The 16,963-nt window shown below is 29.9% G+C and overlaps 1 protein-coding gene across 1 annotated transcript in view; it reads left to right on the top strand.

Annotated features, from left to right (window-relative positions):
- Nucleotides 1-16,686, top strand: part of LOC142328805 (sodium-dependent proline transporter-like) — a 268,485-nt gene extending 251,799 nt beyond the window's left edge. The window contains exons 10-16 of the mRNA XM_075372849.1: nt 393-630; nt 3,759-3,887; nt 6,205-6,304; nt 11,479-11,579; nt 13,657-13,827; nt 14,763-14,886; nt 16,031-16,686. Of these exons, the coding sequence (XP_075228964.1) occupies nt 393-630; nt 3,759-3,887; nt 6,205-6,304; nt 11,479-11,579; nt 13,657-13,827; nt 14,763-14,886; nt 16,031-16,092 (925 nt within the window). The 3' untranslated portion in view covers nt 16,093-16,686. The remainder of the gene's footprint in view (nt 1-392; nt 631-3,758; nt 3,888-6,204; nt 6,305-11,478; nt 11,580-13,656; nt 13,828-14,762; nt 14,887-16,030) is intronic.
- Nucleotides 16,687-16,963: the final 277 nt, after the last annotated feature.

Genomic DNA, 16,963 nt, shown 5'->3' with positions numbered 1-16,963 from the left:
GCACCACTTTTCAAGTCCATCTATTCTCTTTGTTATGCTTTTCTTTTGTATACTTTTTCTATGATAAAGTACTACACTTAACAAATAGGTTTTTAAGAATTTCTTTTTAATTGTGTATGTCTTCTTTGTTTTTTACATTTTATGAAAAAAAATTCTTTAAGAATGTAAAACCACTATTAATTTAATTGACTTAACAGTTTTCCAGCTTAAATAATATTATTTCTTATTTAACTACCTAGTCTTAACCAGATAAACCTAGACATTTCAAAATGTATGATAGATAAAAGAGATCTGTCATTTTATTTAATTTTTTATTTTATAATTTAATAGAATGTATTTTTATATATATATTTTATAAATTAATGTTTTATAATTGTATTTTTTGTTATTAGAGATGCCCTTGTTGTTAGCATTATGGATACAATAACAAGTCTAATATCTGGCATAGTAACATTCTCAATTGTTGGTGCAATGGCTCACGATCTACAAGTACCTATAAATCAGGTTGTTAAAGAAGGACCTGGGCTTGCGTTTGTTGCATATCCTGAAGCATTATTAAGGTTACCTTTTCCACAGTTATGGTCGGTCTTATTTTTTCTAATGTTATTTGTCTTGGGATTAGATAGTGAAGTAAGTTTATTATTACGTAAAAGCGATTTATTTCGATTTTTTGTAAAGTTACATATTTTGTGTTCATTAGATAGGATAGAAAATTAAGCGTCTTTTACCATTAAATGTTAGTGTTGTTCCTGAATGTATACAGATATATAATGTATGCATTAGGGAAAAAGTATGTAATAAATTAGGCTATATTTAATATCTTAGAAATTTATTCTTTTTATTAATGATTCCTAGCACTTATTTAATCCCTCTTTCATTTGTCCCATTCACTAATAGATTTTTTTTTGTAAACATAAGTAACAAATAAATAAATATTTTATTCTGATCATTACATAATTATGCGTTACACAGATCATGTCAGAATGGTTACTTTGTTATATCAATAATCAAAAGAAGTTTCTCTAGCATTTGCCTGAGAGGTTTAAGAAAAACCACAGAATAACTTTGATCAGTACAGCATGACAAAGTACAAAAGTAATGAATAAAAAGAGGAATAATGGTTAGGTTCATATTAATATAGAGGTGGGGCAATAAAACAGGGAATTATTATTTATTTATTTTTTTTTTAATTATACATAATAGGTTAATTTTTTAGGTTAGGTTAATTGTCTTATTTATACATTTATAAAATAATTGGTCTTTATATAATAACTTTTGAATGTGTCTTAAAACATTGTAAGCTGTTAACACTATTTCCTGAAGATGGTCACTATTTCAATGAACCAATTTTTAAGTAAAGATTTTATGTTTTTCATCACATGGTTTAACATGAGCTGTTGTAACTTCATGAAAAATTTTTTCTGAGTATTCAATATTTCATTGGAGTGGATCATTGAGAATATTGCTTTTCAAATATCCTCACAAAAAAATTACAATTTATAAGTAAGGCTAAGTAATATGGTCTTGTCTAAAGGTAACATGTTGTGGAAACAATAGTTTTAAGTGCATTTAGTGATAGCCTAGCTGATAAAACCACTTGCCTAGATTGATTTCAGGTTTCTCCTCTATTTGAGGAAATAAGAGTTCTTCATTTATTAGGACATATTGATTATTGATTTTAAAAAATATGGCCCATTTCACATTAATGCTACTGCACACCATATAGTGACTTATGCAGTATTACTGATCCACGTTGTTTGTTGTCCAGAATTGAAGTTTCATTTATTCACAAGAAAAATGTGAAACAAATGGAGCATACTCATTATCATACTGTGAATAATGTTATCATAAGGTGTATAAGAATCAAAATTGGTTGGAAAAAGTCTTATGATAACCCAAACTGTTTCATTTAGTGGGATGTAAATCCTTTTGAAGAATTCTTTGAATACTGTTTTTCAACAAGCTAAGGAAAACTGAATGACAATGGACAAATTGTTAGGAATTTGTAGAATTATAGTTCTCATGTCATGTTCATTTTCAGGTATAGACATAAATTTTTCTCCCAGTAAGCTTCTAAATTCTACATTCAGACTTTATTGGCATTGGCTGATGGCACCGCATCATTAAGATGGACATTAAAATGGCATGAAAACAGCTATTCTCCAACTGCAAAACTATTGCTATTAATATATATTGTCAAACACATGCTGTTTACCCATTCAGTTCTACAGAAAAAATAATCTATTGTTACTGTATATTACTACCAAACATACCCCAAATGTTACTGAAAAAACTGTTGCTTGTAATTCTACATTTTAATGGCTCACCCATTACTTGAAAAACTCACACATTTTTTAGTGAAGCTAACAAATTAAATTGGTGCAGTATACATTTTTTAGTGAAGCTAACAAATTAAATTGGTGCAGTATAAAGTAATAGTCTGAACATATTAATTTGTAAATATTTTAATCTATTTACAAATCATTATACTAGTATACAGAAAATTCAGGTTTAAGCAACTGAATTCAACTGGAACTGGAAATTTTGTAATTGTTTTAATTTTTTAATGTTTCAGAAGATCTCTTAGGTCATTGGATAAATAACTGTAATAAGTTCTTTCTCATACGCTAAAGTATTATGCTGTAACATGGAAATAGTTATGTGTAGTTTGAAAATAATATCTAGACATTCATAAGTATTTTTAAATGAAGATAGGTGTCCTATCTTAAGCCCACAAGGCTGGTCTAAGTAAAGGCTAATATAGGTTACTTTTATACGGATTTGAATACTAGATCATGGATACTGGTGTTCTTTGGTGGTTGGGTTTTAATTAACCACACATCTCAGGAACAGATTGACATTGAGACATACAAGACTACACTTCATTTACGGTCTTACATATCATCCTCATTCATCCTCTGAAATAATACCTTATGGTGGTTCCAGAGGCTAAACAGAAAAAGAGAGAAAAGAGAGGTGTCATTAAGTAGACGATGAGGACTTATCAAATTGAGAGATTAGGTTAAATTTAGCTTTAGTATTAACATAATTAAGTACAGGTGCTGTTTAACTAATTCAAGAAAATTTATATTGTTATAATAAACAGTTAACCAAATTGCATCCTAGCAGCAGAGTATAATTATTTATAAAAAACTAATTTCCATGTACTTACTGCTTAAAGAATAAGCAGGACATATTTGTAGTACTTAGAAGAATATTCAGTGCTTATTAATAACTAAACAGGAAGTACATAAAAACTATTTTTTATAAATAGTCTGTTGTAGTATTATATTGTTTATTTTTATTTTTTGTTTATTATGTTTTATCTATGATGGTGAGAGAAGAAATATTTTTTGGATTATCATCTTTTAAAATTATAAACCAAATCAAATTTTACGAAATGTTTATACTTCAAACCATATTCTGTTTCATATTTTAGTTTCTCATATAAGTGAATGAAGTAGAAGACTGATAACAAAATGTTGATTGAAATAACTGAGCTATGCAGCCACTAAAATCTGTTTTCATTGTAGATTTTGGTGACAAATACAAAACAGACCATAGTTTAAAAACACACCTCTGCTGTAATATTTTTTCTTTAATTTTAATGGTCATGGATTTTGAACCTTTCAGGATGGATCTTTTTATTTTACATTTTCCTTTCTTCATAATACAGAAATAAAACTGTTACTATACTTAATAAAAATTTATTTGTTTTGTTATTAAAAAGCAAGTTAATTTTTGTTGTTTTTTTTCAGTTTGCACTTCTTGAAAATGTACTTACAAGTATATCAGATGAATTTACAAGTTTACGTAATCATAAATTAACTTTTTGTATTACAACTGCAGTTATTTGTTACTGCATAGGTCTCACTTGTGTTACACGTGTAAGTTTTAATTTTTAATTCAGGTACTCTTAAATTTTTACCTTTTAATAGTAGATATGATGACTGGGTTAATGGTAAAAGATTTTAAAATAAACTACCAAAGAAAAATGCTTAAGAATTTTTATTAAAAAAAAAAAAAAAAATTGTTTAGTACCACAACTGTTGGCAGCTTGACATCAGTCGCAAGTCACTTCTGAAGTTAAGTCATTTCTGAAAAAATTATCCCACATTAGGATGATAACAGTAGCAAACTAACATTAAAGTTTTGTTTTGAAGATTTTTTGTTGTTGTATGGCAGCATGTAATTTTTGCCCATCTTTATCTGTTTCTTGCATGTCATTAAGACCATATTATGTAAGTAAGATTGTTAATTGTTCTTATTAAAAGTTTTATCAGTTATTTTCTGTTTGCTGTCAGTAATTTCTGTAATAAAACCATTGAACTCAGCTGTGTGTTAAGGATTTTACTTTTTGAAATTAAATAGCATCAATGATTTCATTATCTTCTGATCTTCCTAGCACTCACTCAGAGTGTTAAAAGTAGTTTTGAGAATGGAGGTACTCCAAAATGTATAGGCTTGAGACAATGCTAGGGCAGGCAGAAAATAACAATCAAATCAATTAGGATAATCCTAGCAGAAATATAAAATGTGTGAAAATTTTTAATATTATCAGTTATAAATAATAACAGTTTAGTAAATTATATCTAAAAATCACCATTGAAAGTTGATTTAAGAATCTAAAGAAATATGCCAATTTGAAACTTATGTTTTGTTACTCTGTTAAAGTGCTTTATTATTAATCTTGATTTCACCTTTTGTTAATGTGCTCACGTTTAACAGTATAATGATTATGTCTGTAGTTTGTAATAGTAATAATGTTTTTTTTGGGTCCTTAGAAAGTTTGGATTACATCTCATACAATCTGATGGTTTTATAATATTTTTGAATATTTTTTAAATGTGACTGATATGATTTGATGTTTTTCCATTTTAGATAATTAAGGTAACAGTAAATTTCTCATAGATTGGTTTGTTACATTTGTTGGTAGAAGTTCTGATCAGAACTAATCAAAAAACAAGATGGCTGCCCTAACAATGAATTTCAAACATAATGCTCAACTGCAGCATTGTCTTAACTCTTTCCCCTCTTAAATCATCTTTCAGAAAACCAAACATGTGAAAATCATTTAGTAACAAGTCTTGGACAGAATAGTGAATGTTCAAGTGGTGTCCAATGAATTTCTGCGAATTGGTTTAACGAGCAGTAGTATGCTGCATTTATCATCCTTCATTCTTGCAGGAAATTAATCAGCAGCATACTTTTTAAGTTCCAAAACACAGTTGCCAGAACTTTTCCAGCTGACAAGCATTTCATGGCCTTGATCGCTGCCCCCTCCCTACTTTTCCACCACTGCATACTTGTTCTTTTCTTTTTCAGCTTAGTAGTGGACTCATGTTTGATCACAGGTCGCAATACAATCCAAAAATGCCCCTCCTTCTTCCTCAAAATGATTCAGAAGCCACTGACATGTCTTTTTGGACATTTCTCTGTGCCTCAGTGAGAAAAAATAAAACCCAACTCATCTACGCTTTGCTGTATCCAAGTGGTGTGACACTCCCTTACACTTATGCCCACCTCTTATGCAATTTCAGCGAGGCATTAGGTCACAAATGGCCTGAATGTTGTCATCACCATTGATGTTGGTCTGCGGACAACATTCATGACTTCAGTTCTCCAATACATTACAGCCACTTAAAATTTTTTTGGACCAATCAAATACTTGAGTTTTTGACTGGGTAGCATCTCTGAACTGTGCTTGGAGTTGTCATAATTTCAGAGGATAATTCATTGAGCAACAGACAATGGTATCTCTGCTGCTAACATGGGAACATGACCTACAGGTGTGGCTAGCCAGTTACTCCCCTCCACACATATCTAACTAACTAGACTAACTGCTCTTCCTCAGTCCATGCAGCAAAATTCCAGCTTATATTTGAATGACTTTCTTACTTAGAAAAATAGTGGTAAGTCTAGACTGCATTATTGGTGAGAGGTTATCTTCTTGAAGACTACATAAGTGTACTTCAGGATAGCCACTGTATTTTCCATAAATGATTCAGATTACTTCCTGAAATGATACACTGGAAACCCGTGTTACATGTTGCAACCACCACATAACATTCCCATGTTTTACAATAATTTACTCAAAATCTAAAAAAAATTTTTTTTATATTTCAGAAAAAATTAGCTATATTTTAGGAAATATTTATTAAGTGACATTTTAAACCATACATGTAATTTTGATTAATTTTTCAGGGAGGGAATTATGTATTAACACTAATGGATGTTTATGGTGGTGGAATGGCTGTGTTATTTATCGCTATTTCTGAATGTATAGCTCTTGTTTGGATATATGGTAAGTTGTTTAAAGTATATTTGTTGATGTGAAATATATACAGGCTGTATCATGAAGAAACTGATATATTTCACAGTTGTATTCCTCTCATCAAAATAAAGAAAAAAGTTCACATAAACATAAGTCTGGAAACGTTTTGTTAGCAAGTTACAGCTAGTAAAAGATTTTGCCTGGAATTCAGCTCCTCGGTGAAGTGAGGTCGTACTGAAATTTTTAGGATGTTAATTGAGAGGCAAAATTAATAGTTCCCTACAGTTTTTAACCTGAAAAAAAGAATAAAATTATCTACAGTTACAGAACTGCACTCTAATAGTTTTCATGATATCTGAAGTAAAGCTGAAAAATTTGTCTGAAAACCATTTTGTTAGGTTTGCAATAACAATAACTTTGTTAAATGACTAATAAATGCATAAAATTTATTAATAAAACTTGTAGAAAATCTAATTCTAAAAATTGTGATGTAAATAAGTAAATAAAAATAAAATTTTACTGAAGAAGAAACAGAACAAAATTAAATGAAATTATTTATTCTGGAAATTTTTCAATCGTTGCATTTGTTTGTTTAAAAAAGACAGTTAATAATCAACAATTACAGTATAGTATTTAAATTAATTAAATATTTAGAAAACAATTTTAAAACATTCTACAAAAACAGGATTTCAAGAATATTGTATTAATTGAAGTTCTTTCAGTTTATTAAAAATCTAAAGTTGGCAACACTTCTTTTCAGAACCAAAATTTGAATCAAAGTTATTGGTCAACTCTTCTACTATTAACTTGTTATTAATCATAACTAGTTTCTTATCTGTCATTTGTGTAGTGTCCGTGTGGTTTTTATGATCTGTATGTACATATAAAGTATTCATGATTTTTTTAAAAAGTGAGATACCATTCAAATTTTCAAATCAGTAATATACAGATATATTTTTGTTTATGGTTTTACTAATGGAAATAGCTGGGCTGCGAATTGTGATAATGAATGAAAATTTCAAATAAAAGAATACCTACTCGCAAAACCTTTTTCATAGTTTTCAATAACTTATGAATCATTGGATCTTTTCCAACAGTAGCTTATTCCATTGAATATCCCTGTAGAACAGCCTGTACTTGAACAAGAAAATATCATAGCATAGTCCTCAACTCAGCACAAACCGAATTTCAGATCGAATAGGCGTATTTCGTAGTACCACAGTATAATCTGGAAGACAGTAAAAAAAAAGAAGAGAACTTTTATCCTTATCATTTGCTAACTGTTCAAAATCTTCAACCTGATGACACTGAATTAAGTTTTGATTTTTTAAATGTTTGATTTTTATTGCACTTATTTAAAGCATTATTTTTAAAATTAAATTCTGCACAAGTTTGTTAATTAAACAAAGTTATTGTTGTATTGCAAACCTAATAAACTGTTTTCAGGCAACAAGTCTTTCAGTTTTACTGAGGATGTTATGAAAACTACTGGAGATACAGTTCTGGAACTGTACAAAATTTTATTCAGTTTTTCAGGTCAGAAATCATAAGAAACCATTAATTTTGGCCCTCAATTAATATCCTAAAAATTTCAGTATAACCTCTTCACCAGGGAAACTAAATTCCAGACAAAAACTTCCACTAGCCATAACTCACGTATAAAGTGTTTCCAGACCTATATTTATGTGAATGTTTTTCATTATTTTGATGAGAGCTGAAGTATGTCAGTTTCCTCGTGGGAGATATTCTGTGTATATATATATTTTTTTTTATTTAATATTATATGAAATATAAAGCACCAAAACACAATAATTAAATACATTATACTAAATGTATTAAATTTAGTTGTATTAAGTTCCAATAGGAACCAGTTGGTATTGAATTCTATTCTTACATTAAAACATATTAGCATCCCCTGTCACAGCTTTGCATGCATTGGCAAATTCTGCTAGAAATCTCCAGCAAAAGACAAAGGTTATTCCTCCTATTAACTTATCACATGACATAAGTATTCTAAGAGTAAGGTCAGTCACTTCAACATGAGCTCAATGAATCACAGTGCATTCATCCCATACAATAAGTCTTTTATCTTGGAAAATTTTACTATGAAGACCATTTTTATGCATACAGCAAACTGACTCTTGTCCATATTACACATTTAAAGGCAATTTAAAAGTTGTATGAGCAGTCCTACCACCAGTGAGAAGTGTCGCAGCATTGCCTGATGTTGCTAAAACGAGATCGCCAGCTAGGCATCATACAGATATAGGCAGTGTACACTCTCATGATAAAACTGTGAAAAAATTGTTGCGTGAAGTGAACCACAACGTTTCTGCCACCTAGCAAACAACCCCCAAAACAGCATCCCATTTGTTACCAGTTGATGGTGATGATTGGTCTATCCTCCTATGAGGTACTCGCATACTTCACCATTCTAGCCTCACATGCAGTCCCCACAGGAAGCCCATTATTGTTAAACATACTTTTTTTTTTAATTTATTCAATATTTTAACATAAATTCAATTCTATTATTTTTGTAATATTATTCATTAGATTGATTCAGTTCAAATACACCTCACATGTTGATACAGACTCGCAGTTCATAGTTTATTAATCAATTCATTAAACTTTGTGCTTCAACTAGCAAATCTTCATTGCTATATAATTTTTTTTTGTGATGAAATATATCTAAAAACCTTCTCAGTTATGCAAAGAAACTTGGGTAAAAATTTGGTTGCAATTGATCCAAATAGTTTATTTATTTATCCCGAACAAATAAAAACACTCTCCTTCTTATATAATAACTAGCAGATCTGGCAATGCTTTGCTATTACTAGATTTGAATATATATATATATATATATATATATATATATATATATATATATTAAATTAATACAATTGAAAGTTTGATAAAACATGAACAAAATGAACATTATAGAACTTCACAAAATTTAACCTTTCCCTTTTCCCATTTCCCTTTCTCCTTCCTCCTTCCTTTTTCCTGTAGTTTCCCCTTTTCACCCCCTTTTCCTTTCCTTCCTCCATTTCTTTTTTTCCTTATTCCCCTTCCTCTTCCCTATTTTCCTTTCCCTTTTCCCTATTTTCCTTTCTCCCATTTTCATGTTTATCATATTCCCTTTCCTCATTTCCCTCCTTTTCCCTTCATTTTTCTGTAGTTTCCCCATTTGTCCCCCTTTCCATTCCCTTTTTTCCCTTTCCCCCTTCCTATTTTCCTTTTTTTCTTTTTTTCCTTTCCATTTCCTTTTCCCTTTTTCCCTACACATAAATCGGTCCAGTAGTTTTTTAGTCTATAGTGGACACACATATCAGAAACATTGAAATATATTTAGTATAGCGTGTGTTGCTTTTATATCCAACAGATAGCACTGTTTTTTTTAAAAAAAAGCATGTTTGTCACAGGTGTGACATCTTAGGTATATAAAAATACGTGCGTATTCGAATGCAACGTTGTATCAAAATTTCAAAGCAATCAGTGATGAACTTTTGGAGATTTAAGATTTTGAATATAAATTTATAATTTGTCAAAAATTTTTCTTTTGTGCAAATTTTACTGTCCATTAATGGAATTATTAGAATTAATACGGTAAGTATAACTTATCTAATTGTGTTCTGGGCAGTTTGTTAATGAAATATTTGAATTTTCAAAAAAAAGATTATAATATATATAATCTTCCTTCACCATTCTTGACTCTGGAGTGTAATGATGGACCCATGTCTCATCACATGTGATGATACTTCTCAAAAAAGTGTCCCCGTCTTGCCGAAATCAATTCAGAAGTCTCTCACAGATCTCTAACTTGACCTGTTTTTGATTTACAGCCAACAACCTAAGAACCAATTTTTCTAATGCCAGGATGATCAGTGATAATGGTTGAACACTTCCATAGCTGATACCCACTTTTGATGTGATTTCTTCAACAGTGAATCGGTGATCACCTTTGATAAGCTGTCAAATGGCACGGATGTTGTCAAGTCGTTAAAATTTCTGCAGGTTTAACCCCTTCATTAGTTAAAAACTTTATGTATGATTATATGTTGTGCAGCAGACAATGAAACCTTTTGTTCACTCATGGCTGTACTGACAACAGAACAGAATGAAGAAGCTAACCAAATTGGCTCCTTATCTCTCAACACCGAACATTTACCCTCCAGCTCAGAACTACCACCCAGCTTGGAACTGCTTGCTGCATAGAATAGCAAAATTACCGTTTAAATTTGATTCACCCTCATATGTAACGTTATCTAGCACAGGTTATTTAATGTGATCACCAGCTGCATCTCTTGTTCATGGAGTGAAAGTACCTGCAGCCTATTTTATGTCTGGGTTATCAGTTCAGCATGAGTAGTTAATTAAAACCTAGCAACTGAAAGTGTACTAATTAACCAAAACTTATGTAGAATTACCATCAAGAGTTAGGGTGAGAAACCATGTTACCTTCTACCTATCAGCATACTGACAAAGTTCACAGTGGTGCAAACTACAACCCAGAAGTATGCAGATTAATTTACAGTGACTATATTAAATACTACATTGGGTAGATGAGGGTTGCTAATTTACCACAGATACAAAGAACATATACAAGCAGTACTTGCATATATGAAACAGGTTTTAGCAGTCGCTTAACAGAATGTAGTCTATGTACATCTTATAAAAACTATGAAACTCAGTGCACTCAAAGAAACATCTTAAGAGAACAAAAATTATACAAATAAAAAATTATTTAACAAATTAAAGAGGTTTCAAAACTATGTACAATTGTCCCATAATAAATAACTGCAAACAGATTTATGAAAGAACATTTTCATGTAGAGGAAAGTGTTATGTTTTACAAGGGATCTTTTCTGTTTATACTTTTTTCTTTAGAAGTAATGTAAGAAATATTTCAAATTGAGTTAGCTCAACAAAAAATGTCGAAGAATTGAGGCTAACACTAAAAGCAAGTTCTATATTTAGATATTGAATTAGTTTTTTGCAAGAGGAACTTCCAAAAAATGAGGAACTTTTAGAGGGAGAATAAGAATGTATAAGAAAATATGATAAGATTTTGACTAGAGTATCACTTTCCTCAACCATAGAAGTGAGTCCCAGGCATTGATAAATAATATAGATCTAATAGTATCAATCACAATAATTAAAATTGTATCTTAAGTGTACATATATATTGGAGCGTTTATTTACAGGACTGAAAAGGTTATGCCAAGATTTGAAATTTATGCTTGGATTTGTTCCAAATATTTATTGGAGAGTTACATGGTCCATATTTGCTCCTGTTATACTTTCGGTAAGTTAAAATATGTATTCTTTTCTTCTTTTTTTTAATGTAAGAAAGTGAATGTATTGAATTTTTTCAGAGGATTGTTTTTAAATATTGATTTTTATTTTATTTTTTTCAAATTACAGAATTGACTGCTATGGTCATAATTCATTTGTGTTGCCAAAGTACATCAGGCTATTAGCTTCGCATACTTTAGAGATAAGACTTTCTATCACTTATCTTTGTGGTATTTGTTATCTTCATAGAATAAAATAATTAATAATGATAAAAAGAAATTTTCACTTTGAGGATCACGACTTTCCCTTAGCCCATCCTTGAACTGGTGTCGCTCTCGCCACAACATCTGGATGATCCACCAGGAGTCATCTCCTGGTAATACGGGCCTCCAATGGTATATGCATCCTTGGACCTTGTTAAGGTAGGCCAGGAGAACCCATAATAAATGGGCTTTGGACAACTCATTGCAGTCTGTCAATCAACCACCACTTGGTGATTTTTTACAGTTTCTGGAGTAGAGACTGATTTACCTCTAGATACATTACATTCTGGCAGTCTTATCTTTCTTCGGTGTTGTGGTGTAGTTTTGGCTAGTTTTTAAAGATTTGTTGAAGAGTGAATGAACCACGGCTGTTATCTGTACACCAAACTTACAAGTCTAACTTCAAAGTATTTGATCATCAGTTGTGTAAACAGCAATTTTATAAAGACCAATATTTTCCCTTCTTCCCTGTACACAGGAATTGATTTGATGTGCTAACAATCTAAATAAGGATGTTAAGAAAACTGAGAATTGATTTTCTGAGAAACTATTAATTATAATTGAGTAGCATGATATTTGCAGGTAAATATGTTAAGCAATATCAATATTATCATTCCAAAGATGTAATAGAATGTTAAAATCTACTAAGCTGTACAAAAAATATATTCTTTTGGAACATTTTTCCCATGATATTACAGCTTGAAAAAGTTTGAATATGGGATGAGATGAAGAATTTTTCCCCTCTTCCTCACAATTAATAAACTATTGTTACTGGAAAATTGAGCTGGAATCCATTGTTTAGATGCCAGGGTGCAGTTCCTTCTTGAACGAGATGTTTTAAATGTCAACATTTTGAATATTTGGCTATAAATTGTACTAGGGGAATGCAACATGTTTATATGGAAAAAGGTCACATGAAGGTGAAGCATGAAGAAAATCCTTTAAATGTGAATAATAGTGGATAATACTAGAAAGAACTAGGAAGACCAGTTTTCCATCAGGAAAACTGGAACTGTCCAGTTTCCTGATGGAAGTCACAGTCTAAGAAAAAAATGCAAAAGATCAGTTATTTCAAAGCTAAGAAGATCATTATTGCCCAAACACCAGGGAAGAAATCCTTCACACAATTGTTGACAAGCAATGCTTCAAACATATCACCCCCAAATTTGTAAGTTTGGTGTAGGTGATAACAGCCGTGGTTCTTTTACTCTTCAATAAATCTTAACATCCTTATCTAGAGTGCTAGCACATCCAATCAATTCCTGTGTATAGGGAAAAGATTGGTCTTTATAAAATTGCTGTTGACACAGTTGATGATCAAATACTTGAAGTTAGACCTCTGAAAAGCAACTTCACATTAACTTCAAACACTAAAGATCCCCCTTTTTCAATGATACAGGTCAAGATACAGCAAATGTACAGTAGAGTTCAGTCTTCAGATGTAATGTGACTCCCATTGACCATACTGCTTCCAGAATGAACTATTGACTAGAGCTCCATTAAATGCTTGGAGTTGAGTACTACCACTGAGCAAAACCATTGTTCCCCTACCAGACAGAATTGATCCAAAAGTGTTGATGGGTTGACATCTTTCGATGTCAACCCATCACTTGTCCACCTTCCTATTTAAAAAAAAAAGGCTTGATTCAGTATTGCAGACAAAAATTTCACACGCACCATAATGTTTATATCTGAAACTTAAAGCATTCAGTGTAGATTATTTTAATTTTTCATGATCTTCCATAGTAAAAACCACTGTATTTTTTTATGTATTTATATTATAAATATTATTTAAACCACTTTATTATTTATTTTATTTTTTAGGCTATATTCATATACTCACTTGTTGATTATAAACCTCTTCATTATGAGAATTATGATTACCCAGATTGGGCTGATGGTATTGGTTGGGCATTAGCTGGAATTTCTACATTACAAATACCTTTTTGGGCTATAGTTGTTGTTCTTCGACAACCAGGTTCCTCATTAAAACAGGTAATATATTATGTTATTCAAAACTGAACTGAATGATTCTCATCATTTTAATGTTGATGATAGTTTTTGAGTCATTATTTAATTGTTGATAAATAGAATATTGAGTTTGATGTCTCAGTGTGTAATGTACTGTTTTCCTACTGACTGAGTAATGTGCGTTTGGAGGTATAATTTTAATAAGTCCACTCTTAATATATAATCAATTGCAACATGGAATTAATATAGCTTCATTACCTATTAAGTGTGTAAGTTATATTCTCTACTCTGTTTACAAGCAAGTATTACTTTGGTAAGAGTAGAGGGTGAAAATAAATTTTCTTTACATTTTGTTTTATGAGGAGTACAAAAATACACATTTACTTAGACTAAGGTTTCCTCGTATATTTATAGACCTATGTATACAATTTTTGATTCAAAATCTCCATTTTCAATGAAATTTAAATATGTTGTAGTAGTGTATCTGAAGTTGTTCACGTGAAAATTTGATGAAGATTGGTTGAGTCATTCTTGTTACTCTCAATTTAAGGCTCAAATTTTGTGACTCAAAAATCTCCAAAACTACTAGATCAGTTTCATTAAAATTTATTTAGATGTGCTGTAGTAGAATGTGAAAATTTTAATATCTTAAGTTATGATCAATTTAAAGTCAAAAAAATTTGAGCGAGGCAGGTTAGAAAAGCTTTATCTGCAAAATTAACAAAAAGTCTGTCTTCTTAACAAGAAGACAACTGACCTTACTTTTAGAAGACAAACTTTCACCTTACAAGAAGACAAACAAGAAACTAACCTTACTTTTTTATTATTCAAAAAAGCAAAAAATAGAACTCTTCATTTGGCTTCCAAAAAATGGTGTGTTCCTCCTTACCACCATGGTAGTTAACAATGTTACATATGTTTTTTAATTATGTATAATCATAATTTTGTTTTGTTTTCAGAAATTTTCAAAAGCATTATTAGCCAATAGCGATTGGGGACCAAGTGATATGGATTTAAAGGATGAATGGCTTGCATTAAGAAAAGAATTAGATATGAAAACTGCTAAAGTATCGCATCAAAATGGTAATTTAAAAAATTGCTTCTTAATGCTTAATTGATAGAAAAGAATATTTTAGTAGGTATTATTCCAAATAAAATTTTTTATTTTCATTATGATATAAAAGTGTGATTTCAGGCATTTAATGGGTAAGAGTATAAAAAGAACACTGAATTTTTATAGCCAGGTCAGAACTGTTTTTTTATTTTGTGTTATCAATTCAGTTTCTTACTTAGTGTTTATAATTAGTTAATTTAAATAACCAAAACAAATTTTTTTTATTTCAGGGTGGTTAAAGTATGGAAACAGCTTCATATTTCAGAACTAGGTATACTAGGAATTAGAAACACATGCGGTCTACAATATTACTTTATTGTGTGTTGGAAATGTCTCAATAAATGCCTTTGTTTTCGAGTTGTAATCAATCAAAGTTGCATAAATGGAAAAATTACTTTAGTAATAAAACAAACTAAAATGCCCCATTTTGCATTATTATTATTAGTGTTAATGTGAAGACTTATTATTAGTGTTACACAAAATAAAAAGGTTACTAGGGGTGTTTTACCTCATTTTATTACTAACATGATTTTTCTGTTTTTGTATTTGAGTTAAAAACAGAGCTATTTATCAAAATACAGTTTTTACCATCATTTTTCTCATAAGCGTTTACATTAAAATCATGTATCACTTGTCCACCTTCCTATTTAAAAAAAAAGTCTTGATTCAGTATTGCAGACAAAAATTTCAGACGCACCATTTCTTCTATAATTTTTTGATAAGTGATGGTTATACAGGTAATATGAAACAAATTTCATCCATTTAATTTATAATTATTTAATGTCTTCATTATCTCCTTGAGGCAAGGAGGTGTGTAGATATTTTAATTTATTGTTTTATTTTCTGTCCCCAATATTTGTTCTATGGAAACTATTGTTCTGTGCTAAAAGAAATTTGTTGTGATTTAGTTTACCATCATTTTTTTAGTTTTATTGGTGAATGAATATTCATTATTCAAGTGGAATGCTTCTATGTAATAATAGAATACACCTCTGAGGGGAAGGAAAGATCAGGACAAGCTAAAAAAACCATTTGTAACTAATAAAATGGATAGCATTACGTTATTAATCCATGTTGATACTATGTAATTTATTTTATGTGTACATTTTTCAGGTTTACTGACAAAAGAAAGGAAAAATATGCCATCAACAAATCATAATCACCCATCTGTGTAATTTTTTTTAAAAAATGATGGCAACTAGTCAGACTGTTACTCATTAATTTAAGGCCATTATTAATGTTTAAATTTTAAACTTATGGTATAAGTTTTGCCAGAATTTGTGCCATGTTTAATTATTCAGTTGACGGTTATAAAATAATATAGTGTTAATCTAGTCATATAAATTGTATGAAAAAACTTTCGCACAATATTTATTATTGACATAAATTAGTTGTATATTTAAATTTAACTTATAAATTTACCTGCATTTATTACAAAAGAACTTTCTTTTCTTACAGCTAAATTTTAAAAAAGTGGCTTATTTTATTAAAATATACAAATTCTACTTTAATGGAAGGAGGTTGTTTTATGCCTTTTCAATATTGAATTGTGAATTTTTTGTTTCTGCTTTAACAAAGTTTTTTTTTATATAGAAATGTAATTTTCCTTCTTTCCTTCTTTTTAGAAATATAAACAGTTATTGTGGTAGTTGTATTGCACTGAGAATAAGAGTAATACAAAAAAAACTTTCTTCAATTATCACTTCAAATTTCAGAACTGCATCACAATTTGTTGGTATAAATCAAAGATAATCTTTCACTACTGGAAAAATGCGATTCAATAAAATGAAAAATTCTTTCTTATATTATATAATTTAAATATAAAATATTTTGTGTTTTGTAAATTTTATTCACTAAAATTTCAAAGATAAAATTTCCAAATTTATTTATTTTGTAAAAGATGTTTTTGGAAACATTTACTACAAGTTTTATTAAAATATCTCATCTGTTTTATAGATATAAATTTGAGGATAAGAGAAAATGAAATGAAATAGGTTTGGCCAGCGACCAACATTTCCTGGGTCACTCTATATTGATAAATTTTTT

The sequence above is a fragment of the Lycorma delicatula genome, chromosome 8, assembly GCF_047948215.1.
Source record: "Lycorma delicatula isolate Av1 chromosome 8, ASM4794821v1, whole genome shotgun sequence".
Classification (NCBI taxonomy): domain Eukaryota; kingdom Metazoa; phylum Arthropoda; class Insecta; order Hemiptera; family Fulgoridae; genus Lycorma; species Lycorma delicatula.
The sequence above is the reverse complement of the archived record's forward strand: the minus strand, read 5'-3'. Positions and strand labels throughout refer to the sequence as shown.